Source organism: Pistacia vera, unplaced genomic scaffold (genome assembly GCF_008641045.1).
Source record: "Pistacia vera cultivar Batoury unplaced genomic scaffold, PisVer_v2 Contig566, whole genome shotgun sequence".
In the NCBI taxonomy this organism is placed as follows: Eukaryota; Viridiplantae; Streptophyta; class Magnoliopsida; order Sapindales; family Anacardiaceae; genus Pistacia; species Pistacia vera.
Window position 1 is genome coordinate 1049063 of NW_022196408.1, and position 22929 is coordinate 1071991.

The 22929-nt window shown below is 32.4% G+C and overlaps 1 protein-coding gene and 1 pseudogene across 1 annotated transcript; one reads left to right on the forward strand and one right to left on the reverse strand.

Moving 5' to 3' along the window:
• The first annotated feature begins 475 nt into the window (after positions 1 to 475).
• LOC116108516 lies at positions 476 to 3763 on the forward strand (annotated as a pseudogene).
• A 7699-nt stretch (positions 3764 to 11462) lies between these two features.
• Positions 11463 to 15216, reverse strand: LOC116108569 (ninja-family protein mc410-like). The gene is made up of 3 exons (XM_031394809.1): positions 15077 to 15216; positions 12883 to 14027; positions 11463 to 12321 (listed from the first exon to the last, which is right to left on the reverse strand). The coding sequence occupies exons 2-3, from the start codon at positions 13916 to 13918 to the stop codon at positions 11855 to 11857; spliced, it is 1503 nt and encodes a 500-aa protein (XP_031250669.1). The 5' UTR covers positions 13919 to 14027; positions 15077 to 15216; the 3' UTR covers positions 11463 to 11854.
• Positions 15217 to 22929: the final 7713 nt, after the last annotated feature.

Consider the following 22929-nt stretch of genomic DNA (forward strand, 5'->3'; position numbering starts at 1 on the left):
ATTTGGTGGTCTGGTGGCGAGTTTGGAGCTGGTGGAGGTCCTGACCGAGAGAAAGGAAGAAAATAGAAGGGAGGAGGGAAAAGACGGAGAAGAAAGGAAAGAAAGAGAAGGGAAAAGAGGGAGAGAAAAGGAACAAAGAGAAGGGGGGAGGAAAAGACGAAGAACTGGAGAAGGAAGGAAGAGAGAAGGGAAAAGAGGGATAAGAAAAAGTAAAAGAGAAGGGAGGAGGAAAAGAGTCAAAAGCAGAGAAAAAGAAAGAAAGAGAAGGGGAGATGAAGAAGAGATAAGAGAGAGAAGAGAAAAATGAAAAAAAAATATGATAAAAAAAGTTCAGGGATTATTGATGAATTTAAAATTAATAGATATAAAATCACTATATTACCTTCTTTAAACAGATTTTATTAACAGAGTTGAACAGAAGGTGATAATTGTCATTTTTAAACCTTTGGGTATCAACTTATCGTTATCGCAAACTATGGGTAGCTACATGTCGTTCGGCCAAAATTATATGATAGGCATCATAATGTTTTTTCTTTCAAGAATTATACAAGTACTCATTGTATTATGTCTTATTTCCATCACACACATCCCACTACCTATTTCATTAATGTGTTATTAAAACGTTCTATGTACAATTTGGTGAAAATGACTGGATCAGAGGTTTTGGGATTATAATGGATTATTTTAATTTAAGTGAAATCATATTAGCCATACATCAAGTTTTCTTCATCTTTGTGTTTGCTTGTGTTACAATAAAGGTACAGAGAAATTGAAGATATATTTTTAATATAATTTAATAACTTTGGCCGATTACATAACCACAAGAAACTAATGTAAGTTTTTACTTTGGTCACTAAGATTTGAAGTATATTTATTTACTCTCCAATATTATGGGATATAAATATTATAGTCAATAATGTGAGATTTTTTAATAAAAAATCATAATACCATAATGTCTTATTTTCATGCATTAGCAAAATAAAATATACGTATATATGATACCAAAATTCATCAAAGCAAAAACTTGAGTGAACAACACAAAACTTTAAAACATCCAAATTTTTAATTTTTTTTATTATAATTTTATCGTGTATAACATGTGACTAGACAACAAGATTTCATTGAAAAAATCTTACCTAAGTGGATAAAAGTTATTTCCTATGATATTGAAGATAAATACAAAAATAGATCATAGCCGGATATTTATATATTTTTCAATGTCAATAAACAATGACACATATTTCTCCAAACTTAGAGATAAGAGTTAATTTCTCCGCAATACTAGACTAGTCAAACGAAAACTTCGGTCACTCTCAAACTCCAAACTTAGAGATAGAGTTAAAGTACATTGTTTGAACTGTACTATAAATAATACGGAGAGAATTAGGTAAATTATACAAGGTTTTCAAGGGAAGAGAACTGTTATGAAATTAAAGATGAATATTAAATATTTGAAACCTTATAATCCCAATATACAAGGAGATATAAGATGATATGATAAATAATGTATTAATAATAAGATATTTTAGAATATGATTAATTAGGAAAAATACTTCGTATTATACCATATTATAAAATTATGAGAAATATATCACGTCTCCTCTGAAACTATATTTATATTTAATGTAATAAAAGATGACGTAAAAAGAAGAAAAAAAAACACACTCAAAGTCAACTTGTTGATAGTATATGAATAGCAAGTTGGAAATAAAGAAATTACAACAGATATTGAGATAAGGGTTTTGAAATTAAATAAGACTTGGTCGTCTCTCTTTCAGTGCTTTTCTCGCACAGCTTCTGTTCTCTCTGTTGCCTTGTTTAGTATATTTATATATGAAACACTCTCTTCCCTAGCCAAGCACTAAACAGAAGAAGAAACTAATGGTGGAGGAGGATTTTCAGATGCGGGCACCCTTAAGAGGCTCATCTTTATGAGTACAAGACCACTCCTTATTTCGTAGTTGCTTGCATTGTTGCAGCCTCTGGAGGGTCTCCTTGGGTATGATCTTGGTGTTTCTGGTGAGTTTCCCGATCTGTCATTTCCTATATAATTATGTTCAAGATCTTTGGCAAATTAAATTTAGTGGGTGTGTTTTTGAAGGACCGATGATTATAAACCTGTATTATGTGTTTCTGATGTTGAGTTGTGAATATTTTTTTATAATATTGTTCACAATAATGAACTTTTTATATTGTTATCGTCTTCATCGTCAAATTGCCATTAGAGTTTTGTGGATAATTTCAATTCAATTATGCTTCTGAAAGTTGAAAGTCCAAAATGGACGGCGTGCAGTCTCAACCATTGACCATTCATTTAATTATTAAATTAATAAAATTTGTTTTGGTTTGAAAAGGGGGAGTGACTTCCATGGATGATTTCTTGAAGGTGTTCTTCCCAAAGTGTACCGACGAAAGCAAGAACATTTACAAGAGACAGATTATTGTAATACGATGACCAGATTCTGACACTGTTTACATCTTCATTATAACTTTGCGGGTCTATCTCAACGTTGGAGCGTCGCATGTGACCAGAAACAAAGGTAGGAAAGTAGCATTCTGGTTGGAGCAGTGAACTTCTTTTTAGGAGAATATTGAATGCATTGCAGTCAACATCTGGATGCTCATCGTGGACGAATTTACTCGGTGTAGGCATTGGATTTGGCAATCAAGTAAGACCATCAACCAATCATTAAACAAATTTTAAATTTCATCTTCTGAATTTAATTTAATGACCTCCTAACTCTTTAATTAATGTTAATGGTACAGGGAGTTCCGTTGTATCTTTCAGAAATTTCACCAGCAAAAATCCGAGGAACAGTTAACCAACTGTTTCAATTAACAACATGTTTAGGGATCTAGTAGCAAACTTAATAAATTATGGTACTAATAAAATTCATCCATGGGGTTGGAGATTATCCTTGGTTTAGCCACAGTACCAGCAGCGATAATTTTTTTGGCGGTCTTTGCCTCCCGAGACTCCTAACAGCCTCGTAGACAAGGCAAACTAGAAGAAGGGAAGAAGGTGTTGGAGAAAATCAGAGGTACCCCCAAATTGATGCTGAATTCGCTGATCTTATTGACGCCAGCAATGCAGCACAAGCAGTAAAGCACCCTCAGGAATCTCCTTCAACGTAAGAATCGCCCCAATTGAATAGGGGCCTTGGCAATTCAGCTTTCAACAGTTAACAGGCATGAATTCAATACTCTTCTATGCTCCGGTCATATTTCAGAGTCTGGGTTTTGGTTCAGGGGCATCTCTCTATTATCCATCATAACAGGTGTAGCTCTTGTTGTTGCTGCGCTTATTTCATGTTTTTGTGGATAAATTTGGCAGAGAGCTTTCTTATAGAAGCTGGAATTGAAATGATTTGCTACATGGTAATCCTCCTCAACAATATATATTAATATATCATGTTTGTTTACTATTGGTAACCCATATACTTACTTGAATGTGGATGTGTGAGCCAGATAATTGTGGCCATAGTTTTGGCTCTGGAGTTTGGAGAAGGAAAGGCCTCCCTAAAGCAGTAGGCGCATCCTGTAGTGGTCATCTGCTTATTTGTGTGGCCTATGGTAGGTCTTGGGTCCTCTGGGTTGGTTAGTTCCAAGTGAGATCTTTCCTTTGGAGACAAGATCAGCTGGTCAAAGTATGGTGGTCTGTGTAAATCTCTCTTCACAGCTAAATAGCACAATGTTTCCTCGCGTCACTCTGTCATCTCAGATATGGAATTTTCTTGCTGTTGGTGGCCTGGTTTCATCATGACCTGCTTCATTTACTTCCTATTGCCCTGAAACTAAGCAAGTTCAATAGAGGAAATTATCTTCTATGGCAAAGCCACTGGTACTGGAAGAACATAGTAGTAGAGATGGAATGGGCCCGACAGTTCCGGGTATCCGGTCGGCCCGGCCCAAAAGGGGTAGGCTTTACCGATGTTGGCGGGTTCGGGCTTGGGCCTGGGTATCTTAGTTTATATATAGGGGGCGTTTGGTTCAGGAATGTTAGATTACTGGGAATATTGGTTACTGGAAAGATAGATTACTTGGAAGATTACTGGAATCTTTAAGAAAATATGTTTGGTTAGTTGGTGGGTATATTATATTAATACGTTTGGTTATGTGAATAATTGGGGGGTATGTTATTTAAATTACTAAATTGCCCTCTTTATATAATATAAATATTGTTATTATTAATTTGAATAATTCTTTAACCCCCAATATTCAGATTTAGCTAAAATCCCCCGTTATAAAAAAACTTTAATTTATGACGAAATCACCCCCACCTCCTGCCGCCACGCGAACCACGCCGGAAAATCGCCGGAGCCCCTAAAAAAAGAATAAAATTGTGGAGGCTCTGGAAGGCTTCGTTAGGCCGTTTCTTTTTTTAAAGTAGGGGTATTATTGTCCAAAATTTTTATTAATAAGGGATAAAATTGTAACAAAAAAAGATAACCCTAGTAATCTCAGAATACCTAAGAAAATGGAGATAATCAGATTACCTCCAATATTACCAATAGTAATCACTATTGATATTTAAAGATTACCGGTATCTTATATTACTTGATAACCAAACATGGTAATCAAGTAATATAAGATGACATAACTCTAGTAATCCCACATAACCCCCAACCAAACACCCCTTAAGGGCTTGGTCTGACGGTAAGGAGGTTTATTCTTTTCTTAAAATTTTAGGTTCATTTATTATAATAATATTGTAATTTATTTGATCTTTTAAGTTTATAGGGTGTTTAATGGACTTTTAAGATTTGTTGAGGCACACCTAAACTGAACTATCCTGTTCAGTTACCCAAAAAAAAAAAAAAAAAAAAGATAGAAAAACGAGTTTTCTTAAGATTTGAATAAGTACGTTGAGAGTTTATCATGGGTTCTGAAATTCGTCAAAATTTTACAACAATTAAAATTTGTTGACAGTGAATCTTGTTCAGTCAATTTTAACCTTTTTCTTTACAGTTGGGAATACTAAAATAAACTCCAGGACACTTGGTAGGACCCATTTCTAAGAGAAACTCTTTTTCCCAATTTATAACCATTAAAGGAGACTCAATTACATGGCACGACGCTGATACTCTGATAGTGCCCATGGGTAAATGTTAACTAAATTATATTTTAATGTTTTTATAGATTTATTAGTTAATTAATATTGAGTTTATCTCAATAGTTTAAATATATTAGATTAGGATATTGATAAGTTTTATTTTAGTTTTATAAGTCATCCACGTATTTAGAATTTTTTATCTGGTGTTGAACTTTTTTTTTGGTTTGTTTAAGTTGTTATGTGTTTTACTATTCAATAGTAAAGTATGGTTGTAAGTTGTTATATATTTCCTAGATTACTATTGGAATGGGATCATGATTATTTGCATAAAGGTTCTATTGAAACTTTGAGGTTTCTAGCTCCCTCAAATGAGCAAGAATTGTTTTCTTTTTTTATTTAACTAGTGCAAAGTCTCGCGCGTTGTGCACGTTGCTTATGATATTGGTTTTGACACCACATTTATTTAAATAATTGGATGTTTCAATTGGTTGATATCTACTATTGAAGTACATACATTGTATAGGTCTATCAAATTGAAGATGTATATAGTTTTACATTATGATTTTATTGTGTGGGTCGCTTTTTAGTGTCAAAATGTCTTAACATTTTAAAATGATGTCATTTCATACATTGTTTTAAATAACTTGTCATTTCTTTCAAGTGTGGTTCAACCACAATTGAAAAGGTCTACAGTTATCCAAATTTATCATGTAATATATCAAATTAAAGTCATGTCTCTCAAGTTTTCAACGATTCAAACCACTCATCAATTAAATTTCTATTGAGCAAGTTATGACTCATTTATTACTAACTGTTCAATGAAAATTGAGAAACAAGGGAAAACTAAATTGTTTGTGATGATAAAATGAATAGTTCGACTGCGGGTCTACAATTATCCAAATTCAACATATAATATATCAAATTAAAGCTCTGTCTGTCTAGTTTTCAACTATTTAAACCTCTTATCAATTGGATTTTTATTGAGTAAGTTATGACCTATTTACCACTAACTATTCAGCGAGACCCGAGAAACAAAGAAAACCAAAATGTGTGTGATGATAAAATGAATGGTTTGACAGGGGGTCTACAATTATCCAAATTCATTGTATAATATATCAAATTAAAGCCCTATCTATTTAGTATTCAATTATTCAAACCGTTCCCCAACTGGATTTTTACTAAGCAAGTTGTAGTAGATTTACTTCTAACTGTTTAGTGAAAACTGAGAAACTGAGGAAACAAAATTGTGTATGATGATAAAATGAATGATTTGGAAATAGGTCTATAATCATCCGAATTCAGCGTATAATATATCAAATTAAAGTCCTATTTGTCTAGTTTCCAAAGATTCAAACTATTTGTCAATTGGATTTTTATTGAGTAAGTTATAGTCAATTTACTACTGATTGTTAAGTGGAAATCAAAATGTCAATAGTGATAAAATAAATGGTTCGGAAATGGGTCTGCACTTATACAAATTCAATGTATAATATATCAAATTAAATCCCTTCTGTCTAGTTTCCAAAGATTCAAAATGTTCTCAATTAGATTTTTATTGAGCAAGTTATGGTCAATTTACTACTGATTGTTCAGTGAAAACTGAAATGTCAGTAATGATAAAATGAATGGTTCGGAAATGGGTCTGCAGTTATCCAAATTCAGCGTATAATATATCAAATTAAAGTCCTGTCTATCTAGTTTTCAAATATTTAAACAGTTCATCAATTGAATCTTTATTGAGAAAGTTATAGCAAATTTACTACTGATTGTTTAATAGAAACCGAGAAACGGGGGAAACCAAAATATGTGTGATGATAAAATAAATGGTTCGATAGTGGGTCTACAGTTATCCAAATTTAGTGTATAATATATCAAATTAAAACGCTATATGTCTAGTTTTCAAATATTGAAATCATTCATCAATTGGATTTTTATTGAGCAAGTTACAGCAGATTTACTACTAATTGTTCAGTGGAAATCGAGAAACGGGAGAAACAAAAATGTGTGTGATGATACATGAATGGTTTGATAGTAGGTCTACAGTTATCCAAATTTAGTGTATGATATATCAAATTAAATCTCTGTCTGTCTAGTTTTTAAAAATTCAAACCGTTCTTCAGTTGGATCTTTATTGAGTAAGTTATAGCAAATTTACTACTGATTGTTTAGTGGAAACTGAGAAACGATCAAAGCAAAATGTGTGTGATGATAAAATGAATGGTTTGATAGTGGGTCTACAATTATCCAAATTCAGCGTATAATATATCAAATTAAAGCATTGTCTATCTAGTTTTAAAATATTCAAACCGTTTATCAATTGAATTTTTATTGAGCAAGTTATGGTCAATTTACTACTGACTGTTCAGTGGAAACTGAGAAACATGGGAAATCAAAATGTGTGTGATGATAAAATAAATTGTTTGCCAATGGGTCTATAGTCATCTAAATTTAACACAAATATATCAAATTAAAGTCCTGTCTGTCTAGTTTTCAACTATTTAAATCATTCATAATTGGTTTTTTATTGAGAAAGTTATGGCCAATTTACTACTGACTGCTTAATGGAAACCGAAATATGTGTGATGATAAAATGAATGGTTCGGCAGGGAGTCTAAAGTTATCTCAATTCAACGTATAATATATCAAATTAAAACGTTATCTGTCTAGTTTTCAAATATTTAAACCGTTCATCAACTGGATCTTTATTGAGCAAGTTATAACAAATTTACTATTGACTGTTCAATGGAAACTGAGAAATAGGGAAAACCAAAATGCGTGTGATGATAAAATAAATGGTTCAGGTGTGAGTCTATGGTTATCCAAATTCAGTGTAAAACATATCAAATTAAAGCTCTATCTATCTAATTTCTAAATATAGAAATCGTTCATCAATTGAATTTTTATTGAACAAGTTATGGTCAATTTACTACTGACTGTTCAGTAAAAATTGAGAAACAGAGAAAACTAAAATGTATGTGATGATAAAATTAATGGTTTGCCAATGGGTCTACAGTTATCTAAATTCACCGTATAATATAACAAAATAAAGCCTTGTCTGTCTAGTTTTCAAAGATTCAAACCGTTCATCAATTAGATTTTTATTGAGAAAGTTATGACCAATTTACTATTGACTGCTTAATAGAAACCGAGAAACAGGGGAAACCCACATGTGTGTGATGATAAAATGAATGGTTCGACAGGGATCCAAATTCAGCGTATAATATATCAAATTTAAACGTTGTCTGTCTAGTTTCCAAATATTCAAACCGTTCATTAATTGGATCTTTGTTGAGCAAGTTATAGCAAATTTACAACTAACTATTTAGTCAAAACAGAGAAACAGGGAAAACCGTAATATGTATGATGATAAAATGAATGGTTTAGCCATGGGTCTACAGTTATCCAAAATCAGCATATAATATATATCAAATTAAAGTTCTGGCTGTCTAGTTTCCAAATATTCAAACCGTTCATCAAGTGAATTTTTATTGAGCAAGCTATGGTCAATTTACTTCTAATTGTTCAGTAGAAACCGAGAAATAGGGGAAACCAAAATGTGTGTGATAATAAAATGAACGGTTTAGTAATGGGTCTACAGTTTCCAAAATTCAACGTTTACAGATTAAATTAAATCCTTATCTATCTAGTTTCCAAATATTCAAACCGTTTGTCAATTGGAGTTTTATTGAGAAAGTTATTACCAATTTACTACTGACTGTTCAGTAAAAACCGAAAAATGGAGGAAACTGAAATGTGTGTGATGATAAAATGAATGGTTCAACAATGTATCTACAATTATCAAAATTCAGTGTATAATATATCAAATTAAATTCTTGTCTATCTAGTTTTCAAATATTCAAACCGTTCGTCAGTTGAAGTTTTATTGAGCAAGTTATTATCATTTTACTATTGGCTATTCAGTAGAAACCGAGAAACGGGGGAAACCCAAATATGTGTAATAATAAAATGAATGGTTCGGCAGTGGGTCTACAATTATCCAAATTCAGCATATAATATATCAAATAAATCCTTGGCTATCTAGTTTTCAAATATTTATACCATTCATCAATGGATATTTATTAAGCAAGTTATAGAAGATTTACTATTGACTATTCAGTGGAAATCGAGAAACAGGGAAAACCGAAATGTGTGTGATGATAAAATGAATGGTTCGGCAATGGGTCTACAGTTATCCAAATTCAGCGTATAATATATCAAATTAAATTCCTATCTGTCTAGTTTCCAAATATTCAAACCATTTGTCAAATGGATTTTTATTAAGCAAGTTATCTCCAATTTACTATTGACTGTTACAATTCTATAGTTCAATGAATAATGGTTCAACATCTGGTCTCTTGTAATTCTATAGTAAAATCTTCCTTTGATATGTTTATTGATCATATTTTGTTCAGCAACTTGCTTGCAGCAATTAAGATGAACATCATGAAATAAACTTTTAATGTAGTATTAAGTAAAATGGACATTACAGTATTACAATTGTTAATGGATAATGTTCAACAAATGGTCTATTGTAATTGTATTGTACAATCTAAATAGCTTTGCATCTCGACTCTTACAATTAAACAGAATAGTTCGGCAAGTGACTACAATTATAGAGTACAATCATCAATAACATTATGATAAAAATGGTTTGGCACAGACATCAGCAAATAGCAACAAAACCACTGATCATAATTATTCGCCAACAAAACCATTGATCATAATTGCTCGGCACATAGATTTTTTCAGTACAACAGTTGACAAATAAATTGTTCAGAATGGTCCGCCTATGTCTTCTTATAACTTTTTATAATCGAAGAACAAAATTACTGGTTCGACAAATTGATCTGACGATTCTGTAGGAGGATGTACAATTCACCATTTGGACTAAAACAATGAAATAGTCAAAACCATACAATAACTTACATACCCTTTATTTAAAAAAAAAAAAAAACTATATGACAAACATGATAAGCAATTGAACTAGAATATAACAATACAGAATAAACTCCAAGCAATTAAAGAAGCGTAGTCAAATGAATACATTACCTTCAACAGCATGTAATTTTCAACTATGACAACAAATATTATATTCCAACCAAAAGTATATAACTACATGAAATCAAAATAAAAAATTTAACAATAAACTGGAAAAACCAAAAGAAAACAATCACAAATAAAAATTAAAAATTGATTACCTCTCTTTCTTCAAATAAATCATGTAACAAAATGTTAATATATATATAATTCAAAATAATGAATACAGTATACAAGGTATCTTTTCATATTCACGAAAATCAATAATATACTTTATCAATCCATTAATATTCACATTTATTCATGCATTTATATCATTTCACAAATAATATTAAAGCCCCCTTCACATTTCACATCTATTCATGCATTTATACCCTTTCACAAATAATATAGATGTGCTCCTTCACATTCAATTAGACAAAATCAATGAATCAAACTAAATTCATCAAAAACAATGAAACATAAAACAATAAATATGAATGTAAAGTGTTTATATTTATCCAATTAAACATTAAACAAACATATAACCATCAAAACATTTAATGTAAATGTGAAGTGTTTCTACAAAGCATTGAATGCTTGTAGTTATACCAAATAGCCTAGACTAATAACATGTTCACACGTACAGTAATTATAGTCTAAACCAATAACATGTTGACACTTATAGCAAAATCCTAAGTGATGTTCAAATAACAAGTGCTTCATAATTATGTAGATATATGGATTTCAAAATAGATGAGGAAAGAAAATTTCTTCAAGCATGTGTGTACCAGAAGCCCAATCTAAAGAATAATGTCATTGTGTATACAACATTGGACAAATCAATAACCACATCAGGACTCAGGAGAATTTGCATTTAGAAAGCGTGTGATTACCTATATTTCATATCCTTATGAATATGAGCTCAGTTTTAAATTATTTCAGATAATAAAATTACTACATTTTTATAATTTTTTTAAATGTGCCTTATTAAGATTGATTGTGGAATTGTTATAAATTTTTTTATTTCCTGCAATTGCTCATGATAATAATCCAAATTCGAGACCTCGACTCTGTAAATAAAGCATTACTCTATTATTGACATCCAATCCAATCCATGGCATGGCAGCTTGACTTGAAGGAAATAAAGAATTTTTGATGTACAGTATTCAAATAAATGACGTAAATGAAACTTAATTAATAAAGTAAAAAAACTTCCACAACACTATTTTGTAGCATGGTTACTCAATATTCCCATAATCTGCCACAAGATGAAATTGGCCTGCGTGATTCAAGTTTCACTCATTTATACCATAACAGAAATTGTGACATTTTCCCTTATTCTATGTGATGTTTCATGTAACACAGTTTCCTTTCAAAAATGCAACTGCTGTAGAACTGAAATGCTTGACATTACTATTACACAAAGAAATAGTGATAAAGATTATTACATAAACCCGCGGTATTGGCTCTTCTGGTTTGGATAAGTGATAAGACCCATAAACAGGCGTAGCAAGAAAAGGAAGGAAGAATCTCATTAGTTACAAAGCTATAGCCAATATTCTTTGTTCACATGTTAATTAATAGAGAAATGCTAGTCTTACAAAGATGCATACAAAAAGGGGCATACAAAGACAAATCCTACCCTTAATCTTCATGATTGTCTCTCTCTGGCGCTTTTTCCCTTCTTTCAAGAGTATGATTTATCTTTGTATGCCCCTCTTTGTATGCATCTTTGTAAGGCTAGTATTCCTCTAATTAATATCAGTCTCAACAAAGTACATTTCAGCTCTGAGCGGAGGCAGCAGGATTTGAACTTGAAAATGTCAACAATCCAGAACCACCCTCTGGATTACTATTCTCGTCATTGGCATGCCGAACAAACTCCTCAGGGGACATGTGGCAACCATGACAAGCACAAACAATCCTGATTTGGTTTGCACTGTACCTATAAGTAACACCAGAAATTGTCCTACCATTTGGGCCAGAACCCTTGGTTGATACCCATGGTAAATTTGGGTAAGAACCACATCCCCCAAATTTCAGCTCTGCTTCAATACCTGGCTTTATAGCTGATAAATCAAGAGTGAAACCATCTAATGTTGAACGGTCGGATGCATCTTTTGCCCTATTGTTCACGCCACTTACTTTACCATCTTCTTCTGCCTGAGTAGATGAACCTTCTTCTGTGCCATGCTGTTTCCCTTCACCTTTGGCCCATTCTATAGTCCTCCCATCAAATTGCATGGCAGCTACATCAACATAGCAGGATAAAGAACAGAAATTCTTTCAATAATAAATCTTGTAATTAAAATAGCAAGAGAAAACGCCATTCTTTCCAGGAGAAAAAAAACAACAAAAGCAGCACCAGCAAACAGTGGTAGAATTTTCAAATTTGTAATGACAAAAGGTGGGCATAGCCTCAAAAGAAAAATAGTTAAAACAATATTTTGCCCAGGTCCTTTGGAGTATTCTATTATCCTTTCACCAGTTAAAACATGACGAACATTAAAAGTAAATAATTAAGTACAATTCGGCTTCAAATGGTTTTGACAACATATTTGAATTCAGATAATCAATTTTCTTCCTAGGTAGGGCAACAATGTGTCAATAGGCAAAGAGTATATCAGCTAAGATCAATGTTCTGTCCAAATGCACTTTGATGTCAAGAATGGTAAGAGCCCTTTGAATAGTGTCACTGGAATGGAAAAGGGATGTTAGAGCATATTTTACCAGCATACCTCCTAGAGAATATCCTAACCATTTCTTCTCCATTCTTTAATAAAGAAGCATAAAGAAGTGAACTACCAGACCTTGAGATATCTTTAATCCATCGTTCTGCTTATCTGAGTTAGGCGGACCTCTGCCAGCATAGGAAGGGTGAAGCTGCTGAGATTGAGAAACCGACCCCCAGGAGTTATCTTTATCAAACATTGGCAGTTGGACAGGTGAGTACCCAAACATAACTGGGAAGTTTCCAGGATTCACAGACTGGGCTCCTTGACGATCATTATTTGTAGTAGGCATCTTCTGTATCATGCCAGGTAGTGGATGGCCAGATGAGCCAGGTACACCAGAAGAGTTAGAATCTTTCATAGATATTGTGTATGGAATATTCATGATGTTTAGTGATTGGACTGAGAATGGAGCGCCGTAGGTCATGTTTCCAAGCTTAAATTCATTTTCTGATGAACTGTTAAACCTCTTTTGTCCTTGTAGATTCACAATGTTTGAATTAGAAAACCCACGGACGTCCTTCGAAACCTCAGAAGCACCGGCAACTCCACTGTATTGTTTGGAACCATCATCATGGTGAGAAACCAGCCTTGATGTTGAGCCCTCAACTTCAGACTCGGCCACATCTTCATTTTCAGCAGTCGAGCCTTCCTCAGTTGTTATGGAAATATAGGATGTTTTTGTTTTGTCATGTAAATCAGCAGGGTGAGCTTCTCTCTCATGCTTTTTTTGATTGTTCATGTCATCAAACAACATTTTCCGTTTGTTACTTGCCTCTGGTCGTTTTGCTTCCTCAATTTCAGGTCTGCTGTTTGTAACCCAGAGCCCTCTGCCGTTCAAGTTCATAGAAGGATCGGCATCAGCACTGGCCTTGCAAAGATCATTAAAGAAATTTTCTTGAGGTTTCACAGAATCACTTCTCTGAGATCCAGTACCAGAGTCCAGTTTCTGGTTGCCGCCATTCAGGAAATTTTTAAAATCATCTATTTTGTTGCCTCTATCATCTTCTTCTGTTTTAGCATCCAAAGAGCCACCACTTTTACCTTTGGATTTAACAGCTGATCCACCAAAGGATAAACCCAAACTCAGCTCAAGACCATTATCATCTTCCATACTGTGGATAGATGTATATCAACGTGGGTTTAGCATAACCTTTTTCAATCCTGCATACTATACCTCATACCATTGATCCCATCATGATGAGATGATCATCATAAAAAGCCTGCATAAAAGTAATTTTATTAAGGGAAACAATAAAGAAAGTAAAATTTGATTCCACCAGCATTGCCATATGAAAAAAAAAAAAAAGAAGAAGATTGAAATAAAATTCACTGACATACAGATAAAGAGCTCCAATGACCAATCCAATTCAGTCTATTGATGTCTAAATAAATGCATTTCATCAAGAATACTAGATTACACATTTAACATTATCGCGAATTAATTTGCATCAAAGCAAGAATACTAGATGTCCAATTTAAAGTTTATCACTGAGTTATATAAAAGAATCTAATTGGTAGTATATGTAATTAATTTCCAAATCATACAAGATTTAGGAAATCCAAATAACCATATTAACATCACTAAGAAACTTTCTTAGACTTCAACCACAATTTACATAAAAGAGGATAAAAGATCAAAAAACCAAGCACAAAACGCTAGGAATATACACAGTATCCTGCGCATATATAGGAGCAGTTTCATTTAACCATCTGCATAAGATCAGAGATCCATCCAACGACTCTCTTTGTTTGCAAAGACACTAATCAAAACTGAAATTAAAGTACCACGCCTCAAATTTTCCATCATCCAAGACCACAGGATGTAAACCTCTCCATTCAAGCGAACCTAATACAACTACATAGCTCAGCTGAGATAAAATGTAAACCATTTTAACAAAGTCAAAGCAAAAAGAGGCCTTAATCCATCAGTTTTCCCTTTCTCATTTCTCAACAATCAAACTATAAACCCCAGATCTGCAAATCACCCAATCATGCATGCAAGCTAAAAAATCACAGAAATTAAGCAAACCCAAAACTTTAACGTCAAAAACGAGCAAACCCAGAAAAGCTTGTACACAGAAACAGTGAATATTAATAGAACTAGTAAAAATTAATAAATAAACGGGATCCAAAGAAGATCAAAACCTCCACATAAACAAGGTTTGTGAAAATTATACAAAGTTGAAGAAACAAAAACCACCAAATCCCAAGAAACAATTGTTGTAGAATAACAATTCAAAAGTGAAACAAAATGATAGAAAAAGAAAACCTGAATCGAGCGACAGAAGATGTAAAGGAAACCCTAGGGTCAAGGTTGTGTTTGCAAATAGAAGAGTGACAGAAAGATAGAGAGAGGGAGAGAGAGGACGAGGATTTTGGCCTTTAGGTACAACTTAGTGGGAGAAGCTTTTAAACACCACCTGTACTCTTTTTTTTTTTTTTTTAAATAAATAAGCATGTGTTTATCATGTCGATTCATCTGCCGTTTTACACATTTCATTTTTTAAATAAATGTAACTAGTTTTATTTATTTATTTAATAAATAAATTATTTAGTTGGCCTGCCGTTTACAGGCCATGTGCTATTTGACGAAGGCATGTAAAATTAAAAATTAGTTAACTATTTTTTCTCACCAAAATGCCATTTTTTCATTCACAACTTTTAAAAATATTATTTTATTATTAAATTTATATTTTGATAATAAATAAAGAGCAAATTCGGTATAGATTGTTAGGGTTTTTAAAAAAATAAAACTGATAAATCATTTGGTGGTAGAATATTAGATTTTGGTAGTTATGATTAATCAAAACTTAACTTGGGAGGGACAACTATACAAACCCTAACGCTTAATTGACGACAATTGGCAAGGTCGACAGAAATAGAGTTTGAGGATTTTTTGTGAGTGATGATCGAGGAAGAGAATGGTAATGGTGTAAGAACGCAATGATGTCAAAATTGAAAACGAAATATAAATTTTAGTAATAAAATTGTATTTTAAAAGTCTATAAACGAAAAAAAAATCATAAAACCATTATTTAGGTGAGAAAAAGTTTCAATTACTCTTACCATTACTATTCAAGTAAATTGTAGACGAGCTTTTATTCCCATCAAACTAAATTAATTATTAACTTTGGCAAACTCATTAGTGTAGATTCATGCTATGAAGAAGAAAACGTTTCGGCTTTTGTAGACAGATCCATATGAAAATAAATAAAGTTGGTTTCATTTAACGTGCTTATTTTGTTGCTAGGAGAAGTGTTTTTATTCTTTCATATATATATACATAAAGAGGGCCGGAGTTTAATTGTGCACTATTTATCACGTGTTCTATTAATAAATGGGCTACCCATTAGGCCCAATTCAAGAAACTCTTCCTCTTTGACGTTGAAGGTTGGCGCAAAATTTTATAGAGGAAAACTCATCAAAATATAACTCATTTTATTAAAACATTATTGGTTGTGTCAAAGCGAAATTGAGCTTCTCTTACAAGAGTAAAGCAATGTATTTCTAAGAAGAGATTCATGACAAGTTTTGAAATGTTAAATACACTTATACTTTGGTATTCCATCAAAATATAAACGTAATTCATTCAGGCACGGGTTCAATTGAATCCGCCCAATTTTAAAAAAAAAATAAAAAAAGTCTTTATATTTTATAGAATTTACAATTTTAACCACACTTAAATTCATGTTCATCTTACAAAATTTTATTATAATTTTATTAATTTAAATGTTTTAAACACACTCACTCACTAAAAATCTTGACTACGTCCGTGAATCTATTGGTTAATGTATAAGATTTAAGTCAAACACGTGTTTAGGATAACCCAAATTCAACCTGTCTAAACACAAGTTGATCACTCATCTTTGTTATCTAATTACGACAAAGTCATTGGTAAACAAATTTCCACATACAATAAGAGAAACGTAATTACAAGTTTGTTAAGCAAAACAATAATAATCTGCTTTTGGATAGGCCAAAATTAACTCCCCCTCCCTCAGGCACTACTTAAATTCATAACCTTATCTCTTCAATTTCTTTTATTTAATTTTTCTGTTCAAATCCTCCCAGACATCCAATCAAAAGTTTGGAATTTAGAGTTAAGTATTCCAGTTGACTCTTATAAAAAGGAAAATTTTATGTATTAAAGAAATTGTTAATAAAAATATCAAAGGCGAGAGTTACGGAACGATGCTTGACAGCAATTATATCTTTGTACGCAACTGCAATATTTTTAACGGCCGGACGATTTCCACCAACCCAAAGTTTGACATAAAGACATATTGATATCCAAAAGGTTTAAAAATAACAAATAGATACTTTCTATCATATTTTGTTAGAGATTTCTCTTTGTTAAAAGACAATATAAGTAATTTCATTCTCACCCCAACCCTATTTGCACAACCCTCTTGCATCATCGATCGATTTTTTGACTAAAATTAGCATTTTGCTGTGAAGTTCGATGATAAACAGTGGCACTAGCCCTTGCTGATGCGCGTTGGGAATGGAGATCGGTGGGTATTCAAGTCTTTTCACTATTTTTGTCTTTTAGTCGATGGAAATTCCTAACAGAACATGACAGAAAGTGAGTGTTTGTTATTTCCAAACCTTTTGAGTATCACTTTGTCTTTACAGCAAATTTTGGGTATGTGTAAGTAGGGATGGGCGTGGGCTGACCGTCCTCGCGGGCAGGGATTTTTCTCATGACCATCCCCAGCCCGTGGGGACAAAATCCCTCCCATCCCTGTCCCAGGCCGGCCCGATGAACGGGGCTTCACGGGGAATTTCTCCCCACAGGGATTTATCCGCTAAACGGGGATTTTTGCACCGTGTAAATCAAAACTTTCCATAACAATAATATTTAATTATTTTAATTGTGAAAAATAGCACATTGATAGATATTATATTTGACAATTTGACTGTTTAATTTCAGTATTTAATTCATTAAAAATGCATAATTTAAGGTAAGAAAATATAAAGTCTAACAATTTCTTGTAAAATTTAAATTAAGATTTAAAAAGCAATACATAACTACTACCATAAACTAAATTAATTGTTACTAAGTTAGCAACACGTTTCTATGTAGTATTAAATAGAGAAATTCAGATTCTACATTCTGATGCTTTATGTTGCTGAGGCATTGACGCATTGTAATGTTTCACTAAAATAGTCTCATCTCCTAAAATTCATAAAATAAATACTTGAAAGAAAATTTTGCTGAAAATTGATATGAATAATTGAATATAGTGAATAACAATAATTTCTTGGGAAAAATTGTAACATGCTCATGGATTTCAAAGCAATAAAATATAAACATCCTTCAGGCTGCATTGTAATAATATAAACATCATTCAGGTTGCATTTTAAATTTATTTTTGGGTCATGTCCCATGTATCATTATTTTGTGAAATTCACAAAGTAATAATACATATATTTAATTATTAGACTCCCTCGTTTAAATTATTTTTCTATAAATTTAATACAGACATTAGAAAATATTATAAAAATAAATATCATAAATTTAGATACATTACTTAAAATCATGATTTAAACTTTAACTTTATATACAGTCTCGTAAAGGAAACAAAAAATTCTTAAAAAAGCGGGGCGAGTGGGGCTCCACAGGTCCCCGGCCCGTCCCCAGATGCAGGGATCTTACCAAGGACCATCCTTGGCCCCCTATCCCCCTTTTTTCAGGGATTCCCAAGCCCATTTAGGCCGAGTCGGGACAGATCCCTGCAGGGCCAGGACAGACGCCCATCTCTATGTGTAAGTCTTCCCCCTATTTTCAACTCTTTCACCATAATTATTGTCCACAATCTTAAAAATAAATAAATAAACCTTAAATTTAATTACAAACTAGTCCCGCGCATATAATAGGCGGTATAGGATTGGACAAAATTAATGGGATTGCACTGTTTTCTGTAATCCAATGTTTGGCTGAATTTGCAGCGTAAAGAATAGGAGTTTTAATACATTCTTGATGGTCCATTGTTTAAACATTAGCATCAAAATAAAATTTCAATAATTAATGAAAAATAAAAAAAATACTTTAATAATTACAATTTAAAAAGTAATTTTACTCATGTTTACATGGGTTTCCAACTCCAGGGTTGGACAATCAATCCAGTCATTATAGTTTGTTTGCTTCTATTATATTTATAATTTATGATCAATTTGGAACCAACACCTCTTTGTTATTTATTTTTTGCGTTGAAAATTATAAGTCTTGGTAATTTAGGAGTTCGGTAAACTCACGTTATATATGCTTGACCCAGGTTTGTTAATTAGATCAATGCCATAGTCATGCTAAGTTTTGTTATATCAATATTAAATTTTTTTTAAGTGCCAATTTAGCAGTTATGAAAATAATCAAAATATTGATTGTAAATAATACTTTATCTATAAATTTTTTATACAAACTGTCACACATTAATATATCAACTTATAAGAAATAATTAACTTGAATAATTTGTATATATAATATTATTAATATAATGATTTTTTCAATCCCCTCGCATTTAAATTTATTGGCAATAGTAAAAGAAAAGCATGTAACGGAAAAACAAAAATATTTGTATTATTACTAATTCAGATCACTCAGGCTTAATGTTGATGGTAAAGCTTATTTAGAGAGATTCAATGTAGTATATTTGTATGGTGAACAAACAAGACTTAAAGGGTGTAGTTGGTTCAGGGAACGTTGGATTACTGATAATGTTATATTAATGGAAAGTTAGATTACCTTGAAGATTACTGGAAATCTTTAGGAAAATATGTTTGATTAATTGGAACAAATTAGTCGGTATGTTATATTAATATGTTTGGTTGGGAGAAATAAATTGGTAAATATGTTATTTAAATTACTAAATTGTCCTATTTTTAAATATTAATATAATTTATTTTTTTTAATATTTCTTTCAACCCTCAACATTTCAGATTTATCTAAAACACCATAACTTATATAAAACTTTAGTTTATAACAAAATCACCCACACCACCCCAAGCCACCGTCGACCACCGCCATTCGCCGTCAGAAGTCGTCGAAAGTGGCTAAAATGGTCGAGAGTCCCTCGGAGACTCCGATATGGTCGTTTTTGGCCATATTGATGGTCAAAAATGACCATATCGAAGTAGATCTAACCGGAAATGGCTAGATCTATATATGGTAAAAAATAGTCAGATCTAGATATGGTCGAAAATAGTCAGAATAAATCTGGCCATTTCTGACCATATCTACTCCGATATGGCCATTTTCGACCATTAATATGGCCAGAAAAGACCATATCGGAGCCTCCCAATGACTCCCAATGACTTTCCAGTGATGGTGGCTGGGTGACGGGGTGGTCTGCAATTTGTTTTAAATATAAGGGCATTGTTGTCCAAAAACTTAATTAAACAAGGGTAAAATTGTAATAGTAGATTAATGTAAATTGATTTTACAACAAGGGCATTATTAGTTTTAGAAATGCCAACACTTGCTAGTTTGGAAAATGCCACCCTAACCTTCGTATGTTTGGTATTTTTTATAGAGAGTACCTACTAGTTTTAGAAATGCAATCCTAACTCCTATTTTTTACAAACCATTAGATTATTCTGTTTAAGTTTAAAAGAAATGACGTTTTTTATAAAAAATTATCAACAATGTTGAGAGGTTAATCAACGGGTGATCACTAAAAAAGGGTCAAACATATTAGAGCCAGGGTTGCAATTCCAAAACCTATGAGAGCTAGGGGGTGTTTGTCTAAGCTTATGAAAATTAGCTTATAAGCTAAAATTAACTTATAAGCATTTGAAATTTTAAGCAATTACGTGTTTGGTGAAAGTACTTATAAGTGACTGATAAGTAATTGACGTGTTTGGTAAAATGTGGCTTATAAGTACATTTTATTATAAAATTACTAAAAAAGGTACTACATTAAACAATGGCATACTATGTAATTTTAAAATTAAATAAGGATAATATGGTAATATACTTGGTCAAACTAGCTTATAAGCAAAGTGCTTATAAGCCAACAAAAAAAAGTACCTCCCCCCCAACTTATTTTTTTTAGCTTATAAGCTCAACTTATAAGCTCAAAAAAATTATAAACAAACAGGTCAGCTTAATTTTAGAGCTTATAAGCAAGTTTGACCAGTTTATAAGCTTAGACAAACACCCCTCTAGAGTCTCATTTCTAAAGCCAACTTATGCTCACCATAAAAAGGATAGAGCAATACTAGTTTTACAAAGACACATACAAATGGGGCATAAAAAGACAATCCCCACTCTTGATTTTCATGATTTCTCTTCTCTCTCTTTCTCTTTTTCCGTTTTTTCTTTGTTTTTTTCTTCTGGATGATGTCACTTTGTAACCTTCTTTATATGGGTCTTTGTAAGAATATCATTTTTTAAAAGGATAAACGGTTGGGTTTACTAAAAAAAAAAAAAAACCAATTAAAAATTGTTTAGAAATCTACTAAAAATATAGGGAAAATTATGGGAAACACAAGCAAAAAGTAAAAAACCGATGAAGATGATTCCATTCTTGAGAGAGAGGTGACGGCGTACGATAGGAATCTAAAACGACATTTGATATATTTAATGAAGTTATTGTTAAGAAAAACAAATTAAAATTTTCTGAACGGGGTTTGATTTCCACTCGTTAATTAAACTTTAATTAAGATTAATAATAACATGATGATGAGAGTGATGACAGTACACCTACGCAATAGTGAAAATGAAATGCAACCCCACACCACAGTACCACACCACACCACCAGCAAATAGCTAAAATTATAGGCCGAACGACATGCACCTACCCATAGTTTTTCATAACGATATTTGATACCCAAAAGGTTTAAAAATGACAATTACCCACTTTCTGTCTATCTTTGTTAATAAAATCTGTTTAAGTAAGGGCAATATAGTAATTTTATACCCATTAACTTTAAATTAATCAATAAATCCCTATAGTTTTTTATTTCATTTTTCTCTTCTCTTTCTCATCTTCTTCTTCATCTCTCCCTTCTCTTTCTTTCTTTTCCTCCGTCTTTTCCCTCCTCCCCTCTTCTCTTTTTTTTACTTTTCTTCTCCGTCTTTTCCCTTCTCTTTCTTCCCTTTCTTCTCCAGTTCTCCCTCTTTTCCCTCCTCCCCTTCTCTTTTTTTCCTTTTCTTCTCCCTCTTTTCCCTTCTCTTTCTTTCCTTTCTTCTCCATCTTTTCCCTCCTCTCGTTCTTTTTTTTCCTTGTCTTCTCTGTCTTTTCCCTCTTCCCCTTCTCTGTTTAACTTTTCTTCTCCCTCTTTTCCCTTTGGTCGCTAGGCAAGAACCCGTCTTTTCCTCCAGTTTTTAATTTTTTTCAAATTTTTATAATTTTTTATAGTTTGGGTTGGAAGTGTCTGAAACTTGTGGTGGTTTGTGGCGGTGGTGATGGTTGTATTTGGTGGTCTTTTCCTCTTCAGTTTTTTAATTTTTAATTTTTTTTCAAATTTTTATAACTTTTTACAGTTTGGGTTGGAAGTGTTTGAAATTTGTGGTGGTTTGTGGTGGTGGTGATGGTTGTATTTGGTGGTCTTTTCCTCTTCAGTTTTTTAATTTTTAATTTTTTTTCAAATTTTTATAACTTTTTACGGTTTGGGCTGGAAGTGTTTGAAATTTGTGGTGGTTTGTGGTGGTGGTGATGGTTGTATTTGGTGGTTCTGGTGGCGAGTTTGGAGCTGGTGGAGGTCCTGACCGAGAAGAAAGGAAGAAAATAGAAGGGAGGAGGGAAAAGACGGAGAAGAAAGGAAAGAAAGAGAAGGGAAAAGAGGGAGAAGAAAAGGAACAAAGAGAAGGGGGGAGGGAAAAGACGAAGAACTGGAGAAGGAAGGAAAGAGAGAAGGGAAAAGAGGGATAAGAAAAAGTAAAAAAGAGAAGGGGAGGAGGGAAAAGAGTCAAAAGACAGAGAAAAAGAAAGAAAGAGAAGGGAGAGATGAAGAAGAAGATAAGAGAGAGAAGAGAAAAATGAAATAAAAAAATATGATAAAAAAAGTTCAGGGATTTATTGATGAATTTAAAATTAATAGATATAAAATCACTATATTACCCTTCTTTAAACAGATTTTATTAACAGAGTTGAACAGAAAGTGGATAATTGTCATTTT